Source organism: Bos taurus, chromosome 19 (genome assembly GCF_002263795.3).
Source record: "Bos taurus isolate L1 Dominette 01449 registration number 42190680 breed Hereford chromosome 19, ARS-UCD2.0, whole genome shotgun sequence".
In the NCBI taxonomy this organism is placed as follows: Eukaryota; Metazoa; Chordata; class Mammalia; order Artiodactyla; family Bovidae; genus Bos; species Bos taurus.
In genome coordinates, this window is record NC_037346.1 from 41,509,031 (window position 1) to 41,532,246 (window position 23,216).

Here is a 23,216-nt window from a genome sequence, read left to right on the forward strand (position 1 = left end):
TGGTTCTTAAAATGCTTTGCACACCCAGAGCCACTTGTTTAAAGGGGAGGTCAGATCCTCTTCAGGAAGGACTCTGTTCCACTGCTACAAGTATGCACTGTGAATCTTCCTCTAAACTTTCCCCCAAAGAAAACCAACCCAAAGAACGAGTATTTGAATTCAGTAATTACATGCTAGAAATAACAAAACTCAGTCAAAATTTCCCTTAGACTAATTGTCTTTAAAACTGTCTCTTAAAATGTCAAAAACATAGCAAATATCTGCTAAAATTTTCTAAGCAGTTTTAAATTTCATTTAAATTTGCCATTAGGTGTACTAATGGCTAAAACCAGTTTTAAGTGACTTAACCCTTAATTATTTTCCATAGCTGAAACCTCATATTTATTTTAATCTATGGCTTCCTTGGACCATTTCTGTCTTTGCCTTCCCCAATCTATTCACTGTGGGGAAACTGAGGTGACCCAACTCAGAAGAGCTCTTGGTGGTGTCAAGGTTGTATATCCTTGCTCCTTTCCAGCTTGAGCATCTATAATCCTAGACACAAACAACCCTTGCAGACCAAGGCAGACACAGTGATTTGGGGGGCCCAAAGTCATTGTGTTCAAATGGGACCTGAAGGAAATCTACATATAATATATTGAAAGGAATAAAAGCATATGAGAGTCTTACTCGTTATGCTTAACCAGACACATTTTTATTAGCAGTTGTCAGCAAAAGAGTCTCCTTAAAGACTTGGCAGCATCCAAAGCGGGGGAAAAGAACTGGGAGGAAAGGCTTTGCTGAAGTGAAATGAAATGATAACACCAGGAAAGGCAAGCTACAGCATGGGCCATGCTGGCTGAAAGGTTATCCTCTATGAGAAAGGACCTCAGGATAAATTTCCTCACCAATACCTGGAGGAAATGTGGGACTGGACTCAGAAAAGTTAGCAAGCCAGCAGTGTTTGTGCTCAGCCAGAGTCAGGCACCACGGCTATGCATTTGTAGAAAGCAGCAGACTTTAGAGGAGGTGCTCCCTCAATGAAATGTTGCCTTGCAGAAGCTGGACTCATAACTGGGTTGGAAGGAAGTCGGCAAGTAGGTGCCAGCTTTGCAGACACTTGGGGTATTTGGTCGGAAGCAACTGGAGCCACCACTGGCTGATTTGCTGAAACCCGTCACACAGCAAGCTGGCTGGCAGGAAGGGGATTGGCAGCCACTTTGATTGCAGAAAGTGAGTTCACCACCAGTTGGTTGGCCAGAAAGCACGGTGCCACAGCAATCTGGTTCACAAGAGTTGTTTACAGAACAAGGAGGCTGTCTGTTAGCAGCTGGCTGGCAGATGAAGGATGTGCATAGTGCAGATTGGTAGTGAAGTGTCTGGCAAGGGAAGGTCACACAGCATGCAGGACTGCAAGAGCGGAACACACAAGTAGATAGCTGGCAGGGAACCGGTATACAGGGAACCGTTTGGCAAGGCTTCAAAATGTAGCAGATCGGTTGGTAACAAAATGATTTGCAGGGCTGATCTTCACCATGAATGGGCTGACATGAACCCCCATGGCAGCAAGTTGGCTGGCACAGATTAGCGGCACAGACAGTTGGTAGGCAAGAAGTTTCAGGACAGGAAGTGACTTCAGGGGAGGCTGGCTGACAGGACCCAGCATCACAGCAGACTGATTGGTCACAAGCTGCCTGGCACGACTCAGATGTGTAGACACATTCCTGGCAGGAGCTTTGTTGGCAGGGGCCGGGTTCACAGCACTTTACCGAACTGCCAGTGGATTCCAAACAGGAGGGCTGGCATGAGCTAACTGGACCAGGAGACTGACCAGTGCCAGTTTCATAGCAGGCTGTGTAGGAGCAAATGGGTTGGCAAACAAAACCCACACAAGAAGTTGCTGGAAGGCAGGTAGGTTGGCAAGAAGCAGGTTCACAGCCACTTGGGGCACTGCCATATGGCTGACAGTTTTCTTGGCATGTAACCAGCTGCCATGTTCTGCTCTGACAGGAACTAGGCAAATGGATACCATGTTGGAAACTGCCACGACTGGAGCATACGGAGGTGGCAGGCACAGCTGGGATGGCAGTGGCGTCTCCAAGGCAACAGCTGTCCCCCATGGTGCCAGTGCTAACCTTCTCAGGAGGCTGCAACCTCAGTATACCTGAGTTTGAAAAACATCTAATACATAAGGGCTTTTATAGTCCTTTGCTAGGGGTGTTGGCACAGCAGAGCATCTTTCCTTGTTATTGTTTCCACCCATTTGCATATAAACATCTGATTAGCAGGCTTCAGGAGCCTGGGAGACATCGTTCCCAGTTTAAGAATTCATCTGTTCAGAGAAAAAACCCATAATTCAAAAAGAAACATGCACCCCAGTGTTCATTGCAGCACTATTTACAATAGCCAGGTCATGGAAGCAGTCTAAATGTCCATCAGTAGAGGAATGGATAGAGAAGATGTACATATATACAGTGGAATACTGCTCAGCCATAAAAGGAATGAAATTGTGCCACTTGCAGAGATGTAGATGGACTTAGAGACTGTCATTATAGAGTGAAGTAAGTCAGAAAGAGAAAAATATTGTATATTAACACATATATGTTGAATCTAGAAAATGATATGTACTTAGTCGTTCAGTCATGTCTGACTCTGTGACTCCATGGACTGTAGCCCGCCAGGCTCCTCTGACCATAGAGACTCTCCAGGCAAGAATACTGGAGTGGGTTGCCGTGCCCTCCTCCAGGGGATCTTCCCAACCCAGGGATCAAACCCAGGTCTCCCGCATTGCAGGCAGCTTCTTTACCACCTGAGCCACGAGGGAAGGCCAGAAAATGGTATAGGTGAATTTATTTGCAAAGCAGAAATAGAGACACAGACGTAGAAAATAAACATATGGATACCAAAGGGAAAGGAGTAGGTGGGATGCATTGAGAGACTGGGATTGATATATATGCAGTACTACATATAAAATGAGCTTCTCTAGTGGCTCAGAGGGTAAAGCGTCTGCCTGCAGTGCAGGTAGACCTGGGTTTGATCCCCGGGTCAGGAAGACCCTCTGGAGAAGGAAACGGCAACCCACTCCAGTACCTTTGTCCAGAAAATCCTGTGGATGGAGAAGCCCGGTAGGCTACATACAGTCCATGGGGTCGCAAAGAGTCGGACATTACTGAGAGATTTCACTTCACTTCACATTTAAATAGATAACTAATGAGAACCCAACTATATAGCACTGGGAACTGTACTCAATGCTCTGTGGTGACCAAATGGGAAGGAAATCCAAGGAAGAGGGGCTACATATATATATACCTGTGGCTGATTTACTTTGCTGTACAGCAGAAACTAACACAACATTGTAAAGCAACTATACTATAATTAAAAAAAAAAAAACTCATCTGTTGAGTTGGGGGGTTTTCACAGCCGAGTTTGGGTTCCTTGCCACTGTGTCTGCTGCTCTGAGCTAAGCTGTCTCTTTTATAGCTTGTTCTCCAGCCTCTCTGAAGCAGAACTCTTCCCGGGTTAACCTCTCATCAAGAGGCCACAGCCCACTCTTCCACCAGCAATGCAGTTCCACACCATTTAGACGATCAGGAAGTGAAGCCCTGACCCAGTTGAGGGATGATAGTAGAGATGGCAAACAGAAAATCAAGGGGTGCCTCCCAAGCGATACTTCAGTGTCTCCACCTCTTTCTAGAATCTTCCTGTTTGGTTTCCTGAAACTCGGCTTTACTGGTACCACTAATAATCAGAACACTAGTGCTGGCTTCCATTTATAGTGTTGACCGAAAAAATAAACGCACAACCTAAAAGTTAAGAGTCATGTTTTATTTGGTGAGCATTCTGAAGACTTCACACCTGGGACACGGCATCTCAGACAACACTGAACAACTGTTCCGAAGAGGCGAGGGAGGAGTCGAGATACATAGCAGCTTTTGCAACAAAAGGCCAGATAGTCAGAACGTGAGATCGTTATTGTTAATTAAAAAAAAAAACAGACATATCAGATTAATGAAATTAGAGCTTTTCTATATATGGGAAGACGCAAAGTCTGGACTTACTGAAATCATTCCTTTGAAATGCACCCCAGCTATCTGGGGCCGGTACCCTGTGTTTTCCTTAGCCTGTGTCTCCTCAGGATGCACTGTTAAGGCTGGCGGCAGCATATCAGGGCAGCTGTAATGTGGTGGTCTGATGGCTGCAACATCCTTTGTTTATTGACATGGCAGGCAATATTTTTTATTCATAATAGCATACTTACTATGTACCAAGCTCTTGGCTGCATTTTTCATTGAATCTTTGCAGTGATCCTACTTAGCAGATACGATTGTCACCATTATGTTAGAGGTAGCAAAACTAACTCAGAGAGTTTAAATCATGTTCCCAAACTTATGCCAGTAATAAGCGGCAGAAACCCCTAGATTCAAACCTAGGTTGGGCTGATCCCCAAACCTTTTATCTTAACCACCTGTTTAGACCTCCCAACTTTGGAGGTGGCGAGGAAGACTCTAAAACAATGACTGAAGGCTGACCAGCTGCGCTGGTTCAAGCACAGGTGGTCTAGGTCCCATGCTGGGGATCCTCTGCCCACTCCAGTGACTGTAACCATCAGCTAGATCAAACGGGTATCAATATGCCCAAAGACAATCTTTTAATCTGTAAATTTAAAACTACAAAATGTTTCATTAAGAAAGATTAAACTCATACTATGGAGTCGACAGCATGTCAATTCTATAAATATGAAACACAATAACTAGAAGTTATATAAGGACATCTCTGCAAAGAGGCTTTTGTGTTAAATCGACCTTATCCAAAAGAGATTCATGAGTGACTTTCCCCTTCTCCTTTGGGCTGGTCCAGGCTCTGCATCACTGACCAACTTCAGCATCCCACACTCATCCAAGTCCTGCCCTGGTTCACACTGAAGATACAAGATGGGATAGAGATCGTGGGTTTGGGGTGCAGATTGGGCTTGTCTTGATTTCTGGCTCTGCTGCAAACTCAGTCTGCTGGACATGTTAGCTCATTACCCATGAGTTCAAAGTACTGAGAGTTAATCAACTGCATGGCTACTGCTCAGGTTATTTTTATTATTATAGTCTGCCTCACAATTTTCAAAGTACCCATTACAAAATGGCTTCTCTTCATTCTTGCTTTAAAACAATGAGAAATTTTTCTGATCACTATGCCTGAAAAATCCTCACCCTTGTCGTAAAAATGTGTTTCTTCAACAATTGCTTTTCATGCTATGGCATCAGTCACTTCTTTTGCCCTCCATCTCATTTCTACTCATTTTAGCATCTTGCAGACTTCAGAGATCACTGCCCTATGTTTTATTTCTGAAAGTCTACATCCCAAAACTCTCATCTGTCAAGGAGAACTACTTTTGGTCTTACCAAACAGGTCAATCAAAATGAGAACATGAACATATTTGAGAAAGCATGAAAATTTCAATCTGAAAAACTGTAATACCCTATACCCATATATACCACGTTTACTGTTTCAAAGTAATCCATTTTTACATCAATTTTTCTCTGATTCTGCTCTTACCTCCCTTCTTGGTAAAGAAACATCTCAATAGGTTCAAAAAAGGGCACAAACTTTCAGCTCTAAAATGAATAAAGTCTGAAGATCTAATGGAAAGCATGGAGACTATAGTTGATAACTCTGCATCATATAATAGAAATTTGCCAAAAGAACTTAAGTGTTCTCACCAAAAAAAAAAAGGTAAATATGTGAGGTGATGAATGTGTTAGCTAGATGGGAGGAATCCTTCCACAATATATATGTATATCAGATCACCACAGTGTACACTTTAAATTATCTCAAAATTTTGTCAGTTCTTTGTGAATAAACTGAAGGGAAAAAAAAAAGCTCTCAATAGAAACAACTTTGGTTTTGCTATGGTTCAAGGCACTAAAGACATCTATAACGAAGGACTGTTGTGGTCACATCAAGAAATATGCTGATGCATTAAAAACACAAGCTTGGACAGAACTGGATTTTAATCATTTATGTTACTTACCAGCTGTGAATATTCTGAATTTTGTGTTTGTCATTTCCTTGTGAATAGATAGATTGAGATAAAATTGTATATATAGATATGTAATATATTTTATAATATATATTTTTGTAAATATATGTATATACATGTGTATATACATATATGTATTTGTCGGTATATTGTTATTGAACTTTAAATATACATATGGCCTCTGCAGGGGCTTCCCAAGTAGCTCAGGTGGTAAAGAATCCACCTGCAATGCAGAAGATCCTGGTTTGATTCCTGGGTTGGGAAGTTCCCCTGGAGAAGGGATAGGCTACCCACCCTAGTATTCTTAGGGTTCACTGGTGGCTCAGACAGTAAAGGGTCTGCCTGTGATGTGGGAGACCTGGGTTTGATCCCTGGGTTGGGAAGATCCCTTGGAAGAGGGAATGGCAACCCACTCCAGTATTCTTTCCTGGAGAAACCCCATGGACAGAGAAGCCTGGTGAGCTACAGTCTATGGGGTCGCAAAGAGTTGGACATGACTGAGTGACTAAGCACAGCACACAGCATGGCCTCTGGAGCTTTTTCTATCAGTCAACATTGCAGTGCTAAGGTTCACTCATTTTGTGGCACGTAGCCTTTGTCCAGCTGTTCTCACTACAGCATGATATTCTATTGTGTGAATGAATATACCACAATTTTCTTATCTGTGTTAACAGGCATTTGGATTGCTTGTCCTTCATATTCTTCACCTGTAAAATAGGGGAAAAGAAATCTTACCTCACAGAATTTCTATGATTTACATGAAACACTGGGTCTATGTTAGGCAGAGAGATTTAAAAATCTGGACAACTCATCTCTTGACTCTGGAAGGAGATAAAGATAGATCCCAATGGCTGAATGAGACAGTAACTTGAATCCCAAAGTGCAGGACAAGTTTCACTTTTGAGTTTCTCCCTCTGTCCTTGTCTAACCCAATGGCTCTCAAACAGGGATGATTTTTGCCCCTCCCCTCTGGAGGTGGGCAGTTTTTGCCAATGTCTGGAGCCATTTTCAGTCACCACACTCAGAGGATGTTACTAGCATCTTGTTGGTGAAGCCAGGGATACCACTTAATATCTTACGATACAAAGAACAGTCTCCACAACAAAGAATTATCCAGCCCCAAATGTAAATGGTACCAAAGTTGAGAAGCCCTGAGCTATTTCCTCTTGTAATTAGGATAGCCAAAGCTGCACCTTGAGGACAAGGGATAGACCTTTGACCCATGCACTAAGTACAAGGGGTTTAAAGAGACTACTTTAAATAGACTCTGTCCCTGCAGATTGAAAGAAACATATGGAGTCTACATAAAGAGTGTGTCCTATAGAGACTGAGATAACATATCAAAGCTCTTGTATAAGAAATCTAGGTTCCTTTCTTTATTGTAAGTATGACCTCCCCACTTGTTTTCATCCTATTGTGGACCCCAAAGCCCTTGGTTTCCCCCTCGTTTTCCCTATATCCAAGTCCATGTTTCACCATTCGGGTCTCCACACCGAGGCCAGAGGGACATTCCAAAACCCAGTAGTCTTCATGTCACTGCCCTGCATATGATCCCTCAATACCTTCTCATCAGCCCTGCACCAAACTCAGATGACTCTGTCTAGCACACAAGGCTGATGAGGGCAGGCCACTGTTTACTTATCTGACCTCAGAGTTCACTGCTCTTCTAAGCACACCTCTGCCCACACTTTGCTTAATGAGTAGTGTGCTTACAAGCTCCATCCAGTTGTATATGTTTCCTCTGCCTAGGAAGCTCTTCCTTCCTAGGTTCTAACTGGTTAATTCCTACTTGTGCTAAAAGATTCAGCTTCATTCAGTATTATCTCTCCCAAGAGTAATTCCCTGTTTCTCTCCATGCCCTGCCGAGTTCACAGTACCGTATGCTTGCCTCTACCCCAGGACTTAGCACAGTGGACGAAGTAATTGCCTCTCTGCCTATCTCCCCATCAGAGAACAAGCTTCCTGAGAGTGGACTGAAGTGTCTATCTTTTCATTCCCAGAACTCATCTCAGTCCCTGGCACCTAACAGCTATCTAGCAAAGCTTCTTGGATGGAGGGAGTGGGGGATGGATGGATGGATGGATGGACAGACGGATGAATAGATGAATAAAGCTGCTCTCAAAAATGAAGCAAGTCAGCTGATGAGAATATGACATGAACAAGACATAAATGAGAAGTGTCTGTTACTTCAACTTTAACCATGTTTATTGGACAGTTAAATATATTTACATCATGGAAAATGTCTCCAAGGAAGAGGAGCCCACACAGCAAGGGAGCACATGCATGAGGACAGAAAAATATTTATTCCAGGAAAGAGACTTGAGATGATACAGCAAAGAAGACTTTCTCAGCTCAATGGCAGTAGCAGAAAGGGACCCAGAATGTCCCCATCTCGTGCCCAGGAATCGCCATTTGGGCCATTAGGAGACTGACATTTCTGATGAGTTCTTTGAAGCATAAGCAAATGGCAAGTGATGGTGCAGAAAGAAAAAGATTTTAAGTTAGAATGAGCTTTGGGGAAAGCAGACAAATTTTCTATCTAGCCGGAGGCATGCGTTGCAGGAACTGGTTGGCCAGGGCTGGTTCAGCAGTTGGTAGGCTTGGTGGCAGCAGGCTGGCTGACTGCAGCCTCGTGGGTGGTGGGGCTGGTGGGCTTGGCCTCAGTGGGCTGGCAGGGACTGGCCTCTGAGACCTCCGTCTTGCAGGGAGTTGAGTCAGCACAATCCGGTTGGCTGGAAGTGGACTTTTTGCAATCCCGTTTGCAGGAGTCAGCATAAGGCAAGCGGGAGCAGACCGAGCGGTAAGGGACAGAAGTGATGCAGGCTGGACGGCGCAGGATGGAGCAATATGGGCGGTAGCAGGCCGGGCGGTAGGAGATGGATGTCAAATATGGCTGCCTATAGGTGATGGGTCCAGAGCAGATTGGGCGGCAAATCGGGCGGTAGGAGATTGAAGTAGTACAGGGTTGTTTGCAAGAGCTGGGTATGTAGAAAGTTCGCGAGCAAGTTGGCTGGCAGACGGCAGATGCAGAAGACCCCGGGCGGCAGGAGAGAGGTCGGCAGGACGGAGGCTCACAGGAGATGGACCGACTGCGCTTGACTACGTAGCAGGTAGGTTGACATGGCCTGGGCACACAGACACTTGGTAAGCAGGGGCTGGGCTCAGAGCAGATGGGTTGGCAGATGCTGGAGACACAGCAAGAGGGCTCTTGGCAAGTGCTGGAGACACAAGGTGGCTCACAAGGGCTTGAAACACAGCAGACCGGACGGACACAGATGGGCTCACAGACCAGAGACACACGTGTGGCTGACTGGCAGATGCTGGGCTCTGAGCAAGATGGTTCACAAGGACTGGAGTCACAGCAGGCAGACTGGCAGCTATTGGCCACAGAGCAGATAGATGGACAGCATCTGACACCAGAGGACACAGGCTGATAGCAACTGGGCTCACAGACCACTGGCTGGCAGCAGCTGGGTTTGCAGAGGATGGGCTGGCAGGAAGTGGGTATGCAGAAGACTCGTTGGCCAGGAGGGACCTCACAGCACACAGGCTGGGCACAGCTGCTCACAGAGCAAGAGGGCTCACAGATGGTGGCTTCACAGCTCACAGGCTGGGTACACCTGCTCACAGGACAGGCAGGCTCACAGATGGTGGCCTCACAGCTCACGGGCTTGGCACAGCTGCTCACGGGACAGGCAGGCTCACAAATGGTGGCCTTGTAGTACACAGGCTGGGCACAGCTGCTCACAGAGCAAGAGGGCTCACAGATGGTGGCTTCACAGCTCACAGGCTGGGCACAGCTGCTCACAGGACAGGCAGGCTCACAGATGGTGGCCTCACAGCTCACGGGCTTGGCACAGCTGCTCACGGGACAGGCAGGTTCACAGATGGTGGCCTTGTAGTACACAGGCTGGGCACAGCTGCTCACAGAGCAAGAGGGCTCACAGATGGTGGCCTCACAGCACACAGGCTGGGCACAGCTGCTCACAGGACAGGCAGGCTCACAGATGGTGGCCTCACAGCTCACGGGCTTGGCACAGCTGCTCACGGGACAGGCAGGCTCACAAATGGTGGCCTTGTAGTACACAGGCTGGGCACAGCTGCTCACAGAGCAAGAGGGCTCACAGATGGTGGCTTCACAGCTCACAGGCTGGGCACAGCTGCTCACAGGACAGGCAGGCTCACAGATGGTGGCCTCACAGCTCACGGGCTTGGCACAGCTGCTCACGGGACAGGCAGGTTCACAGATGGTGGCCTTGTAGTACACAGGCTGGGCACAGCTGCTCACAGAGCAAGAGGGCTCACAGATGGTGGCTTCACAGCTCACAGGCTGGGTACACCTGCTCACAGGACAGGCAGGCTCACAGATGGTGGCCTCACAGCTCACAGGCTTGGCACAGCTGCTCACGGGACAGGCAGGTTCACAGATGGTGGCCTTGTAGTACACAGGCTGGGCACAGCTGCTCACAGAGCAAGAGGGCTCACAGATGGTGGCCTCACAGCACACAGGCTGGGCACAGCTGCTCACAGGACAGGCAGGCTCACAGATGGTGGCCTCACAGCTCACGGGGTTGGCACAGCTGCTCACGGGGCAAGAGGGCTCGCAGATGGTGGCCTTGTAGCACACAGGCTGGGCACAGCTGATTACGGGACAGGCAGGCTCACAGATGGTGGCCTCACAGTACACAGGCTGGGCACAGCTGCTTACCGGACAGGCAGGCTCACAGATGGTGGTCTCATAGCACACAGGCTGGGCACAGCCGATTACGGGACAGACAGGCTCACAGATGGTGGCCTCACAGCTCACAGGCTGGGCACAGCTGACTACGGGACAGGCAGGCTCACAGATGGTGGCTTCACAGCTCACAGGCTGGGCACAGCTGCTCGCAGAACAGGAGGGCTGACAGCATTGTGGGTCACAGCTGGATGATCCGCAGCTATCTTGACAAGTCACCAGTTGCCACGTCTGGCTCCGGCAGGAACTGGGCAAGCAAACAGGCCCTCTGTAGCTCACCTCAGTGGAGCAAAGGGAGATGGCTGGCACCGAGGGGCATTTCCTAGAGCAGCAGTTTCCAGACATGGTGGAGTTGCCTCTGCTCCCTTGCCAGTGCTGAGAGGTTGCTGCCTGACTGGGGCAGCTCTCCAGAGCCCTCACTTTTATACCCCCAACCCTGGCACGTGCTGTTTTGAGCCCCCACATCTTTTCCTCGTTGCTGTTTGGGCCAGTTTTCAGAGAAACATCTTATTATGCCACGGTTTGTTGATCTGGAAGCTGTTTACCTACCCATAAAGAAGCTATTTGTTTATTGACTTGCTAACTTTGGAATCCTTGGAGCTACGGGTCATCTTGAAATAAGCATCATCGCCTCCAAGCTGAATGATCTGCATTTCTGAGCATCATGAACAAAGGAAGAAGAAAGGAACTTATAATTTAACCATCTTCTAGTCCTTTGCACAGGCCCTGGGCAGAACACAGAGGGTGTCCACATGAATAAGACCTACTCACCCACTGTCATGGATCTCACTGTCTGATGGGCAAGCATACAAGTAAACTCACTACAATGCAACAATAAACTCACCAATAGACATAAAGGGATTAGCAGAGAAGAGCAGCGGTGAGCTCTGTGGGAGAGGGAATATCTGAGCTGCACTTTTAAATGCTGCACTTCACAACGAAGATCTCATTTAAAATCATCAGAAATCCCATGAGGCAAGGATTCACCTCCATCCTCATCCCCCTGATTATAGGTGAAGGAAAAGAAAGGGAGTTAGAATCAGAAGGTTTGTCACTTGCTGAAGATCACACACAGTTTGCCCACTAATCTAGGGCTACTCTTCTTCCCCTTCACCATCCTGTCTGGACAGACCTTTCTCAGGAGCCTCAGCCCACGACGCTGTCCTCCATCCTGTTTTTTGAGCAGCTCTCTCCTAGAACACTGGCTCGCCCTACCCTTGGAAAGCACTTGACCTAGCCTCTCTGCTTCTCCTCCCTCCTTTCCTTCCACCCGCCCCCACCTCAAGCATTCGGTAGACCTCCAGAATCTTCTTGCCTTTGGTGATTTTAGCAGCTACTAAAACAACTCCTCTAAGATGTAAAGAGGAAAGGCAAGAGGTCTTTTGAGAAGACATTGTGAACAAAAACAAAGAACACAAATGCTTTCTCAAAGCATTTTGTCAGTGCTACCACTTGAGACGGACACCAGGTAAAAAATGAAGCCTAGGCTTCTAAACACCAAGGCCTGACACCCTTGCTGAATGAAGGACCTGCATTGTTTCCCACCACATGCTTTCAATATCAGTGTAAGGCAGGCTCTCCTTTGGAAAAGTTGGACTATTATGGCAACTATTCATCATCCCTTCCTTCATTCATTAATTAATGTAGCCATTCAGACTGCAAATTTCTCTTTTATTCATCCATTCAACTCAGTCATCACTGGGTTCTGTATGAGGCATACAAAAAAAAATGACTTTCAATTCCTCCACAAGGAGTCCAAGTTTAGAAGAAAGACAGATACATACATAAGTAATTATGGGACAATACATGTATAAGTGCGACAGTACATGGGTGCACTAAGAGTTACAGGGGGCACCCAGGAGAAATACAAACATGCTTTTGGGGAGAAGTTAGGGAAGATTTCTCAAGTAATAGGATGACCAAATTGAATCCTCAAGCAATAAGGCTAAAAAAGGGATGGGAAAGGTAGAGAAAGAATCTGCTCTGGAAAACAAAGGCAAGAGCATGATACATTTGGGAGCAACAAATGGTTCTATAGCCAGGATGAAAAGTACACGGGGACAGAATAGGACAGCGACCAGACTAGAGTGGTTACTAGGCATTCATGAGAGACCTTGTGGACCATAATCAGAACTTGGGTTTTATACTGACACTTGGGAATTTGAAGCAACAGAGTAACTTGACCAGGTTTGACCTTCAGAAGGTCTCTCTGCCCCTGGAGAAAGGATTGGTGAAGGAAGGCAAGTCTGAAGGTAAGGAGATCATTATGGATGGGTCTGGAGTGTTTTAGTCGCTAAGTCGTGTCCAACTCTTGCAACCCCATGGACTGTAGCCCATCAGGCTCCTCTGTCCATGGGATTTTCCAGGCAAGAATGGAAGTGGGTTTCCATTTCCTTCTCTAGGGCATCATCCCAACCCAGAGATCAAACCCAGGTCTCCTGCACTGAAGGCAGATTCTTTACCAACCAAGCTACTAGGGAATTCCGTGGATCTGGGGCAATTACCCTAAAGTTTCATGTTATCAACCTGAACTGAACAGTGCCTTGGGACTACAGTAATAAGAGGAAGAATCTACAGAACTTAGTGGTTGAAAATGGAAGAGTAGAAATATGAACTGCCATCCTTTGAGATGTGGCTCTCAGGCAGTAAGGAAAGAAGACTTTGGGACAGCTTTGCAGAAGGTAAGGCAGAAGAGACATTCCCAAGATCCTGGTCCCCACCTTTCTAGTTCTCTCCATGCACATTCTCCTCAGCTAAGTCAGCAATGAAAATCCAAATGGAAATGGCCCTGCTCCCAACAAATCCTTTATAGACTCTCTTAGCAGAGAAACATATAGCATCATCTGTTTGGCCAGAATATCATCTCTCTAAGGAATTTTTGCCTTGGAAAGGAACAGAGATCATTCTGTCATTTTTGAGATTGCATCCAGGTACTACATTTCAGACTCTTTTGTTGACCATGATGGCTATTCCATTTCTTCTGAGGGATTCCTGCCCACAGTAGTAGATATAATAGTCATCTGAGTTAAATTCACCCATTCCACTCTATTTTCAGAGAAGGCAATGGCACCCCACTCCAGAATTTTGCCTAGAAAATCCCATGGATGGAGGAGCCTGGTAGGCTGCAGTCCATGGGGTATAACCAGTCACATCCACAACTGGGTATTGTTTTTGCTTTGGCTCCATCCCTTCATTCTTCCTGGAGTTATTTCTCCACAGATCTCCAGTAGCATATTGGGCACCTACCGACTTGGGGAGTTCCTCTTTCAGTATCCTACCGCTTTGCCTTTTCATATTGTCCATGGGGTTCTCATGGAGAAGGCAATGGCACCCCACTCCAGTACTCTTGCCTGGAAAATACCATGGATGGAGGAGCCTGGTAGGCTGCAGTCCATGGGATCGAGTAGAGTCGGACACGACTGAGCGACTTCACTTTCACTTTTCACTTTCATGCATTGGAGAAGGAAATGGCAACCCACTCCAGTGTTCTTGCCTGGAGAATCCCAGGGACAGGGAAGCCTGGTGGGCTGCCATCTATGGGGTCACACAGAGTCGGACACAATTGAAGTGACTTAGCAGCAGCAGCAGCAGCAGCATGGGGTTCTCAAGGCAAGAATACTGAAGTGGTTTGCCATTCCCTTCTCCAGTGGACCACATTCTGTCAGACCTCTCCACCATGACCCACCCGTCTTGGGTGGCCCCACATGGCATGGCTTAGTTTCATCGAGTTAGACAAGGCTGTGGTCTATGTGATTAGATTGACTAGTGTTCTGTGATTATGGTTTCAGTGTGTCTGCCCTCTGATGCCCTCTCGCAACACCTACTGTCTTACTTGGGTTTCTCTTACCTTGGATGTGGGGTATCTCTTCACGGCTGCTCCAGCAAAGTGCAGCCACTGCTCCTTACCTTGGATGAGGGGTATCTCCTCACTGCCGCCCCTCCTGACCTTGAACATGGAGTAGCTCCTCTCGGCCCGGCGCCTCATGTGAAGAGTTGACTCATTGGAAAAGACTCTGATGCTGGGAGGGATTGGGGGCAGGAGAAGAAGGGGATGATAAAGGATGAGATGGCTGGATGGCATCACTGACTTGATGGACGTGAGTTTGAGTGAACTCCGGGAGTTGGTGATGGACAGGGAGGCCTGGCGTGCTGCGATTCATGGGGTCGCAAAGAGTCGAACACGACTGGGTGACTGAACTGAACTGAACTGAAGGAATTTTTCCCTGCTAAATGATATAAACCACTCTTTTAACTATCTAGCACATTTCTACTTTGTCATTTTTAATAGCTCTTTTCCCCTTTGATGTTTTCCAAGCACGAAAATGTCAATGATTTTGTTTATTTGCTAATATATATCCAGCACCTGGGCTTCCCAGGTGGCTCAGTGGGTAAAGAATCCACTTGCAAAGAAAGAGATGCAGGCAGACACAGGTTCGATACCTGGGTCGGGAAGATCCCCTGAAGGAGGGCATGGAAACCCATTCCAGTATTCTTGCCTGGATAATCCCATAGACAGAGGAGGCTGGTGGGCTACAGTCATAGGGTTGCAAACAGTCGGACATGACTGAAGCAACCGAGCACACATGCATCCAGCACCCAGAGCAGTGTTTGATACATAGGAGGGTCACAATTAATATTTATTGAATGAATGAATGAAGACCTCTGTGAACAGCTATAAAGGGCAATTATCAGTAACTCAAAGAAATTACTACCCTCTACTCACCCATCTGGGAGACCATGGCCATGAACAAGGGAACAATCAGCCACTCAACACTCAGCGCAGACTCAGTGAACTCTTGGCAACTTGGTCCCATTAACCCACTCCTCTGGCTGTGACTCTGTTTTGGAGGTTAAAGAGCCAGTTTTTAGGTTGCTGATTCCAGCCAGATCCAAAATGACCTGAATAATAAAGCCTGAAACTCAACTAGAGAAGAGCCAAATCTCAAATTCTCTCCAAATGCAAGATGCTACTAATCCAGCTGGGTTTTTGAGTGAAACTTTAAAGGAAAGAAACATAATGAGTTTCCACCATACACTTGCTACAATGGCTAAAAACAATTTTTTTAATGACAATATCAAATTTTAGCAAAGACATAAAGCAACTGGATCTTCTAGACATTGTTGGTGGGAATACAAAATGGTATAGCCACTTTGCAAAAATAGTTTGGCAGTTTCTTATAATGTTAAACATTTTCTTAGTGTTTATTCAGCAGTCCAACTCCCTGGTATTTATGCAAAATAAATGAAAATGTATGTTCACATCAAAATGTGTACATGAATGTTCCCTGAAGTTTTATTCATAATAGCAAAAAAAAAAAAAACAGGTAACAACTCAAATGCCCATCAGTAGATGAATATTTTTAATTTAGTTTGAGCTTCCCTGGTGGCTCAGTGGTAAAAAAAAAAAAAAAAAAAATCCGCCTGCAATGCAGGAGCCATGGGTTCAATCCCTGGGTCAGGAAGATCTCCTGGAAAAGGAAATGGCAACCCACTCCAATATTCTTTCCTGGGAAATCCCATGGACAGAGGAGCCTGGTGGGCTACAGTCCATGAGGTCACAAAGATTTGGATATAACTGAGCAACAAGTAGACACACATAGAAATACAAAGCTTATTGTGCTATAAAGCAGACTGATGGTTGCCTAAGGCTGAGGTGGGTAGTGAGGAGTATTCCCTGCAAAGGGGCACTATGAAATTTGAGGGTTGATGGAAAGTTCTGTATCTTGAATCCTGTGGTGGTTATTTAAGTATACATGATTGTCAAATCTCACTGAACAGTACATTGAAAAAGGGAGTCCTTTATTATATTAATATGTATATTATACATCAATAAAGTTGGCTTATAAATATGAAAGAAAAAATTTTTAAGTAAAAACAGCATAATCCAAGTTTTATTTTTAAACATGCTTAGAAGGAGTCTGGAAAGATACATGCTGCTGCTGCTGCTAAGTCACTTCAGTTGTGTCTGACTCTGTGTGACCCCATAGATGGCAGCCCACCAGGCTCCCCTGTCCCTGGGATTCTCCAGGCAAGAACACTGGAGTGGGTTGCCATTTCCTTCTCCAATGCATGAAAGTGAAAAGTGAAAGGGAAGTCGCTCAGTCGTGTCTGACTCTTCACGACCCCATGGACTGCAGCCTACCAGGTTTCTCCATCCATGGGATTTTCCAGGCAAGAGTACTGGAGTGGAATGCCATCGCCTTCTCCGGGAAAGATACATATCAGTAATAAACTCTAAATGGTGATAATTCAGGTAGCTATTATCCTTTCTTCATATTTTTCTGCATTTTTTCATATTTTTAAGGATCATCGCTTTGCATATATTCAGAAAATTGTTTGTTGAATGAAACTGCCTTGTGGGATTGAAAATAAATGTTCTCCCAGGGCAAGAGCTGAATTAGTTTTATTCCGCATGCAGTTTAAGATCATGTTCAGCAGAAAAGAGTTGAATTAACTATCCTCTGAATTTTAATCTTCCAAATGGACTCTCACACACCTGAGTCTGGCTCTACCTAGCAGATGTACGCTCACCCTTCTATCCCTGGGACTGGAGCAGAAGAATTACAGCACTATCCTGGGCGTGAAAAACTAACCCAGAAAAGGGAGACTTCGCCAAATCATGAGGCTGGAGGAAGAAACTGGACTTCCCAGAACATCCTTAGAAACTGTGCTCATAAGATTTTGCCACAGGAATCCCTTCCACTCAGAACCAAGCTTGTTTTACCAAGCCTCCTCTCCCGACTTTGCAAGAAAGTTCTAACCAATCCAGAAGCCTACCTGCAGAGCTATATTGCAGAAGGAAGACGTGCCCTCCCTCAAGATTAAACTTGACCAGTATCAGCAGTTATCTGCGAGCTTTTAAAATGCAGGTCCCAGGGCCCCCACTCTAGAGCTAAAGGATCAAATGTCTGGCCCAAATTTTTAAATCCTTCCCAGGTGAATCTCACGCAGTACCAAGAAGCTTTAATATATATCTGGGGTTTTGTTAAAAACAGATTGCCAGACGACACCCCTGTGGATTCTAATCCTGCTTGTCTCAAAGAGCTCCAGAATCTCCATTTTTAACTAGCCCCCAGGTGATTCTGATGCAGGTGGTCTAGAAGCCACATTTCAAAACACTGATTGTGGATGCCAGAGTAAATTTTCCTGGCCCAGTGCCCAAGAGGGAGCCAAGGAAGAGGCGGGAGAACTACTTTGGTTATGCCAGCGCTCTTGAATTTATTAAGTTAACTGAAGAGAAGTTTTCGCACCTCACAGCAGCAGAAAAGCCAGCCGAGGAGGAGGGGTCAGTCCCAAAGCCACCTTGAATAAGATGCTCTTTCAACTTCATGAAAAAAAAAGTCATAGATAGGGCTTCACCCTCTGAGCTTCGGGTACCACTGTAGGTGGGACCCGGGTTTCACTTCTCATCAGCATGTGGCTCTTGTTCTCAGTGCCTTGAAAAGCCAGGGCAGGCTTTGGAGAACAAGCCTTCAGCTACAGGTTAACAGGAGAGGCAGGACACCGTTTTGGTGGGTGGGAAGGTCCTGGACACAAGGGGGTCTCCACCTGGAGCAGGTGGAGGTTCTCCACTGCGCTGCCTCAGTGGCGGGAGGAAAGGTCTTCATTTGGTCTCGCAGACAGGCGTGGGCTGGCAGCACACGGGGCCGCAGCACCCAGAGGAGCCGCAGCAACCGGATCCACAGCAGCTCCCGCAGCAGCTCCCGCAACTTCCGCAGCCCCCGCAGCCCCCGCAGCCCCCGCCGCCCCCGCAGCCAGATCCGCAGCAGGAGGACCCGCAGCAGCTGCCCCCGCAGCCTCCGCAACCCGAGCCACAGCCACAGCAGGAACCGCAGCAGGAACCGCAGCAGCCGCAGCAGGAGGGCTGGCAGCAACACACTTCACAGCAGTCTTGCTCTTCACCACAGCAGCCGAAGCAGTCCCCTGGGCAGCACCCCATGGTCCCCGCCGGTCAGGTCGCAGGTCAGGAACGCGACCAGAGTTCCCCAAGTATGATGGTCACCACCCCGAGAGCAGCTTTTATATCCCCTCCTGGAGGGTGTTGGCAGGAGGGACAGGATGTTGTCTTTGTTATTATTTATGCCAGTTCTCATAAGAACGTCTCATTAGCTGCCTGTTTATTTTCCAGCCCCGAGTGCCTCAACTCATAAAATAGCCCCACTCGTCCCAACTGCTGTTTGTCCAAAGGGTAAAAATACATCTTGGAAAAGACCTGTGATCATGCCAAAGCAGGGGCCAGCTGTCATTAGCCCAGGTTGGAGAGAGGAGGGGAAGCCGGCTCCAGACTCTCGTTCTGGAACGCGTGTTACCCTTCCACATTGGCTCTAGAGGCAAGTTGGCAGTGAACCTTCTTGTCATGGATGCCGGTCCTGGAAAACCAGAACTAAAAGTTCTATGTCCTCTGCCTTCTGCTGTAGGCAGAGGCTGATAGGGTGGTCTGTCATGTGGCTCCTCGCAGGTACAAAGGGCATCCTCATCCTGGTCCCTGTGACCAAGGCAAATATTTGTGTCTGTGTGTGGTATGTGGCATGTGCCACAGATTTGTTTGGGCTTGGTGAGTGAGCATCAATCACCAGTCATGACTTCCCTATCAAACGGAGAGACACTCATGATAAAACTGTAAGAGGTTGGGAGCCACATTCTCTCTGAACTGAACATTCACACTTCTCTCTAAATGGGCTGGAAGAGCAGTGATCAGAGCCTGCAGCCCTCCTGCTCCAGCCCTTTCCTTGATAGAAGCAGGTGGTGGTGGTGAAGATGGAGGAGGAGGAAGAGGTGGGGAGAAAGAGGAAGGGAGGAAGGAAGGAAAGGAAGGAGGGAGGGAGGCAGGGAAAGAGGAAGGAGGGGAAAAGGAAGCAGCTCATTGAATATCCAAAACATTCCATTAAAATTCAAGTGTTGCACACTTAAGAGCACCAACTTTATCAACCATCTGGCAGAATGAGGGATTAGCACACAAAACATCAAGAGTATCATCCCAGGCAATAAAATTCCTTTAGAAAGCAACTAGAATCCACAGAGGATTCTGGTCCATGTGTTAAATTCTGAGATGAGTCGAAATTCCTGTCTTGGGCTTTGGTTCCTTGTCATCCTCTGGGAATGATAAAGACAGTCTGGTGCCTGAAGATTCTGTGTGGCAACTGGTTCACGGTGGGCATCCTCAGAAAGGCACGTGGTCCTCTCTTATTCTCAGCCACAATCCTCCCTCTGATGGCACAGCTGAAATATTTGAGTTCTCCCTGTTCTGCATGAATTCTGCACCCACCACCCCTTTCAGGAGGCCCAAGATCTTCTCTGTCTGAAGACCACCCAATTTACTCCACCTCCAAAAGTCTATCTTGAATTGCATAGGCTAAGCATTGACTTGAGTCATTCTCTCTGCCTTCGCACAGTAAGAACCCTGCTCCACTAATGCCCAAGTGAAGAGGAACGAGCAGTGTTGAAAGAAATTGCAGAAGAAAGATAAGACCAGTGAATACCTCAAGGTTTCCTCCTAACACATATTTTTTTAAAATTGAACTCATACTGTGTAAATTGATTTTTATACTAAATATTGTGCTTAACCTGTGAAAATGCTCATGAATATGTAAATTATTAAGTATTATGAAAATTTGAAAATTTACATCTTCAGGTTGATGTAAACCTTCCCTATTGTTGAATATCTAAACTATTTACAACTTTCCAATGTTAAAAGCAGAACACTGAGGTGAATTTCTTTAAATGTGAGTCTTTATGCATTTTCCTATTATCTTTCTATAGTAAATTACTAGAAATAAAATTACTAAATCTTCAGCATGTTAATAATATGAAGGCTATTAATATATATTAAAAATTATTTATTTTCTGAAAAATTATCTCCATTTGCACCCATTTCACAGTGCATTCACCAATGCCAGCTATTTTTTTAGTCTCTGACAATTTGATAGACCAATCATGACATCTCATTGCTATATTTTTGTACTTATTGTCACTGAGTTTATTTAATAGATCACTTTTTCTTCTTTAAGAAATTATTTGCTCATGCCAATTTTCCGATTAAGCTATAATCTTTCCTAACAAACTTATAAGAGCTTGTTTTATGCTAAGTATACAATTTTCCTTTCTGTCACTCACACATGTTGTAAAATTAGACCAAGGCCATCATTTCCTTTTAATTCTATGGTTCTTTTATGCACCAGATTTTCTTTTTACATAGGCACACTGTCAATCTTTTCTACTGCTTTTATGGCTTTGAAAGTTCTTCCTTATCTCCAAAGTATACAATTATTAACTTTATTTTCTCCTAGTTTTCATAGTTTTTTTTTAATGTGTGTATATGTTATCCACTCAGTTGTGTCTGACTCTGCAACCCCGTGGACTACAGCATGCCAGGTTTCCCTGTCCTTCACTATCTCCCTGAGTTTGCTCAAATTCATGTCCGTTGGGTCAGTGATGCTATCTAACCATCCCATCCTCTGCCACCCCCTTCTCCTTTTGCCTTCAATCTTTCCTGGCATCAGGGTCTTTTCCAGTGAGTTGGCTCTTCACACCAGGTGGCCTAAGTGTGGAGTTTCAGCTTCAGCATCAGTCCTCCCAATGAATGGGCCTTTCCTTTTCTTTGGTATGGTTTTGGTCGCTGCCTCCTGTACAATGTTACGAATCTCTGTCCATAGTTCTTCAGGCACTCTGTCTACCAGATCTAATCCCTTGAATCTATTCATCACCTCCACTGTATAATCATAAGAGATTTTATTTAGGTCATACCTGAATGGCCTAGTGGTTTTCTCTACTTTCTTCAGTTTGAGCCTGAATTTTGCAATAAGGAGCTCATGATCTGAGCCACAGTCAGTTTCTTGTTTTTGCTGACTGTATAGAACTTCTCCATCTTTGGCTGCAAAGAACATAATCGATCTGATTTTGGTACTAACCAACCATCACATTGGTGATGTCTGTGTGTAGAGTCGTCTCTTGGGTTGTTGGAAAAGCATGCTTGCTATGACCAGCATGTTCTCTTGACAAAACGCTTTGCCCTTCTTCATTTTATACTCCAAGGCCAAACCTGCTTCTTATTCTGGGTATCTCTTGACTTCCTACTTTTGCATTTCAATACTCTATGATGAAAAGGATGTTTTTTTGGTGTTAGTTCTAGAAGGTGTTATAGGTCTTCATAGAACCAGTCGACTTCAACTTCTTAGGCATCAGTGGCTGGGGCATATACTTGGTTTACTATGATGTTGAATGGTTTGCCTTGGAAATAAACTGAGATCATTCTATTGCTTTTGAGATTGCACCCAAGTACTGCATTTCAGACTCTTTTGTTGACTATGAGAGCTACTGCATTTCTTCTGAGGGATTCTTGCCCACATTAGTAGATATAATGGTCATCTGAATTAAATTCATCCATTTTAGTTTACTGATTCCCAAGACGTTGATGTTCATCTTGCCATCTCTTGCTTGACCATGTCCAATTTACCTTGATTCATGGACCTAACGTTCCAGGTTCCTATGCAACATTGTTCTTTGTAGCACTGGGCTTTACTTTCACCACTAGACACGTCCACAACTGAGCATCATTTCCACTTTGGCGGAGCTGCTTCATTTTTTTCTGGAGGTGTTAGGAATTACCCTCCACCCTTCCCCAGTAGCATATCGGACACCTTTCAACCTGGGGGTCTCATCTTCCAGTGTCCTATCTTTTTGCCTTTTCATGCTGTCCATGGGGTTCTCCGGGCAAGAATACTGGAATGGGTTGCCATTTCCTCTTCCAATGGGCCACATTTTGTCAGAACTCTTCGTTATGACCTGCCCATCTTGGGTGGCCCTGCACAGCATGGCTCATAGCTTCACTGAGTTATGCAAGCCCCTTGCGTAATCACCACAAGGCTGTGATCCAGGAAGGGAGAGTTGCAGCAGGAGTTATTAAAAACCTGTGCATGGTGTCTCTTCTGCTGGCCTCTAGTGTTTGCCAAGTGACATTACACATGCAGCTTCTGGTGTTTCTTTTACAGACAAACACAAGCTATGCTCCAATTCTGACCTCACCAGTAGCAACTCAACAGAAACATGGTTTGATGTAGAAGCTGATTACTGCTACTGCTAAGTCACTTCAGTCATGTCCGACTCTGTGTGACCCCACAGACGGCAGCCCATCAGGCTCCTCTGTCCCTGGGATTCTCCAGGCAAGAACACTGGAGTGGGTTGCCATTTCCTTCTCCAATGCATTAAAGTGAAAAGTGAAAGTGAAGTCATTCAGTCGTGTCCGACTCTTAGCGACCCCATGGACTGCAGCCTACCAGGCTCCTCCATCCATGGGATTTTTCAGGCAAGAGAACTGGAGTGGGGTGCTGATTACATAGCACTTATTTAAATCATGTGTCCAATTAGCCATCACTGGCACATTATCAGCCCTTCCCCTATGTGCCATGTACTGCACTATACACTTTATATGTGTTTTCTTGGTTAATTCAAGATGTGTGCTTAGTCACTTCAGTC

At 45.8% G+C, this 23,216-nt stretch overlaps 3 protein-coding genes across 3 annotated transcripts; all 3 read right to left on the bottom strand.

Annotated features, from left to right (window-relative positions):
- Positions 1–1,016: 1,016 nt before the first annotated feature.
- On the bottom strand, positions 1,017–2,175 carry KRTAP29-1 (keratin associated like protein 29-1). The gene has a single exon (XM_005220809.4). It carries the CDS (start codon positions 2,097–2,099, stop codon positions 1,017–1,019), a length of 1,083 nt encoding a protein of 360 aa, XP_005220866.1. The 5' UTR covers positions 2,100–2,175.
- A 6,045-nt stretch (positions 2,176–8,220) lies between these two features.
- KRTAP16-1 (keratin associated protein 16-1) lies at positions 8,221–11,193 on the bottom strand. Its single transcript, XM_059878380.1, has one exon. It carries the CDS (start codon positions 11,088–11,090, stop codon positions 8,595–8,597), a length of 2,496 nt encoding a protein of 831 aa, XP_059734363.1. The 5' UTR covers positions 11,091–11,193; the 3' UTR covers positions 8,221–8,594.
- Positions 11,194–18,348: 7,155 nt separating this feature from the next.
- On the bottom strand, positions 18,349–18,684 carry KRTAP17-1 (keratin associated protein 17-1). Its single transcript, XM_024980941.1, has one exon. The coding sequence runs from the start codon at positions 18,682–18,684 to the stop codon at positions 18,349–18,351; it is 336 nt and encodes a 111-aa protein (XP_024836709.1).
- Between the last annotated feature and the right edge of the window lie 4,532 nt (positions 18,685–23,216).

What these genes read in the sequence shown, in the direction of transcription:
- KRTAP17-1 (XM_024980941.1), bottom strand. Translation starts at nt 18,684, where the DNA reads ATGGGGTGCTGCCCAGGGGACTGCTTCGGCTGCTGTGGTGAAGAGCAA.
- KRTAP16-1 (XM_059878380.1), bottom strand. Translation starts at nt 11,090, where the DNA reads ATGTCTGGAAACTGCTGCTCTAGGAAATGCCCCTCGGTGCCAGCCATC.
- KRTAP29-1 (XM_005220809.4), bottom strand. Translation starts at nt 2,099, where the DNA reads ATGGGGGACAGCTGTTGCCTTGGAGACGCCACTGCCATCCCAGCTGTG.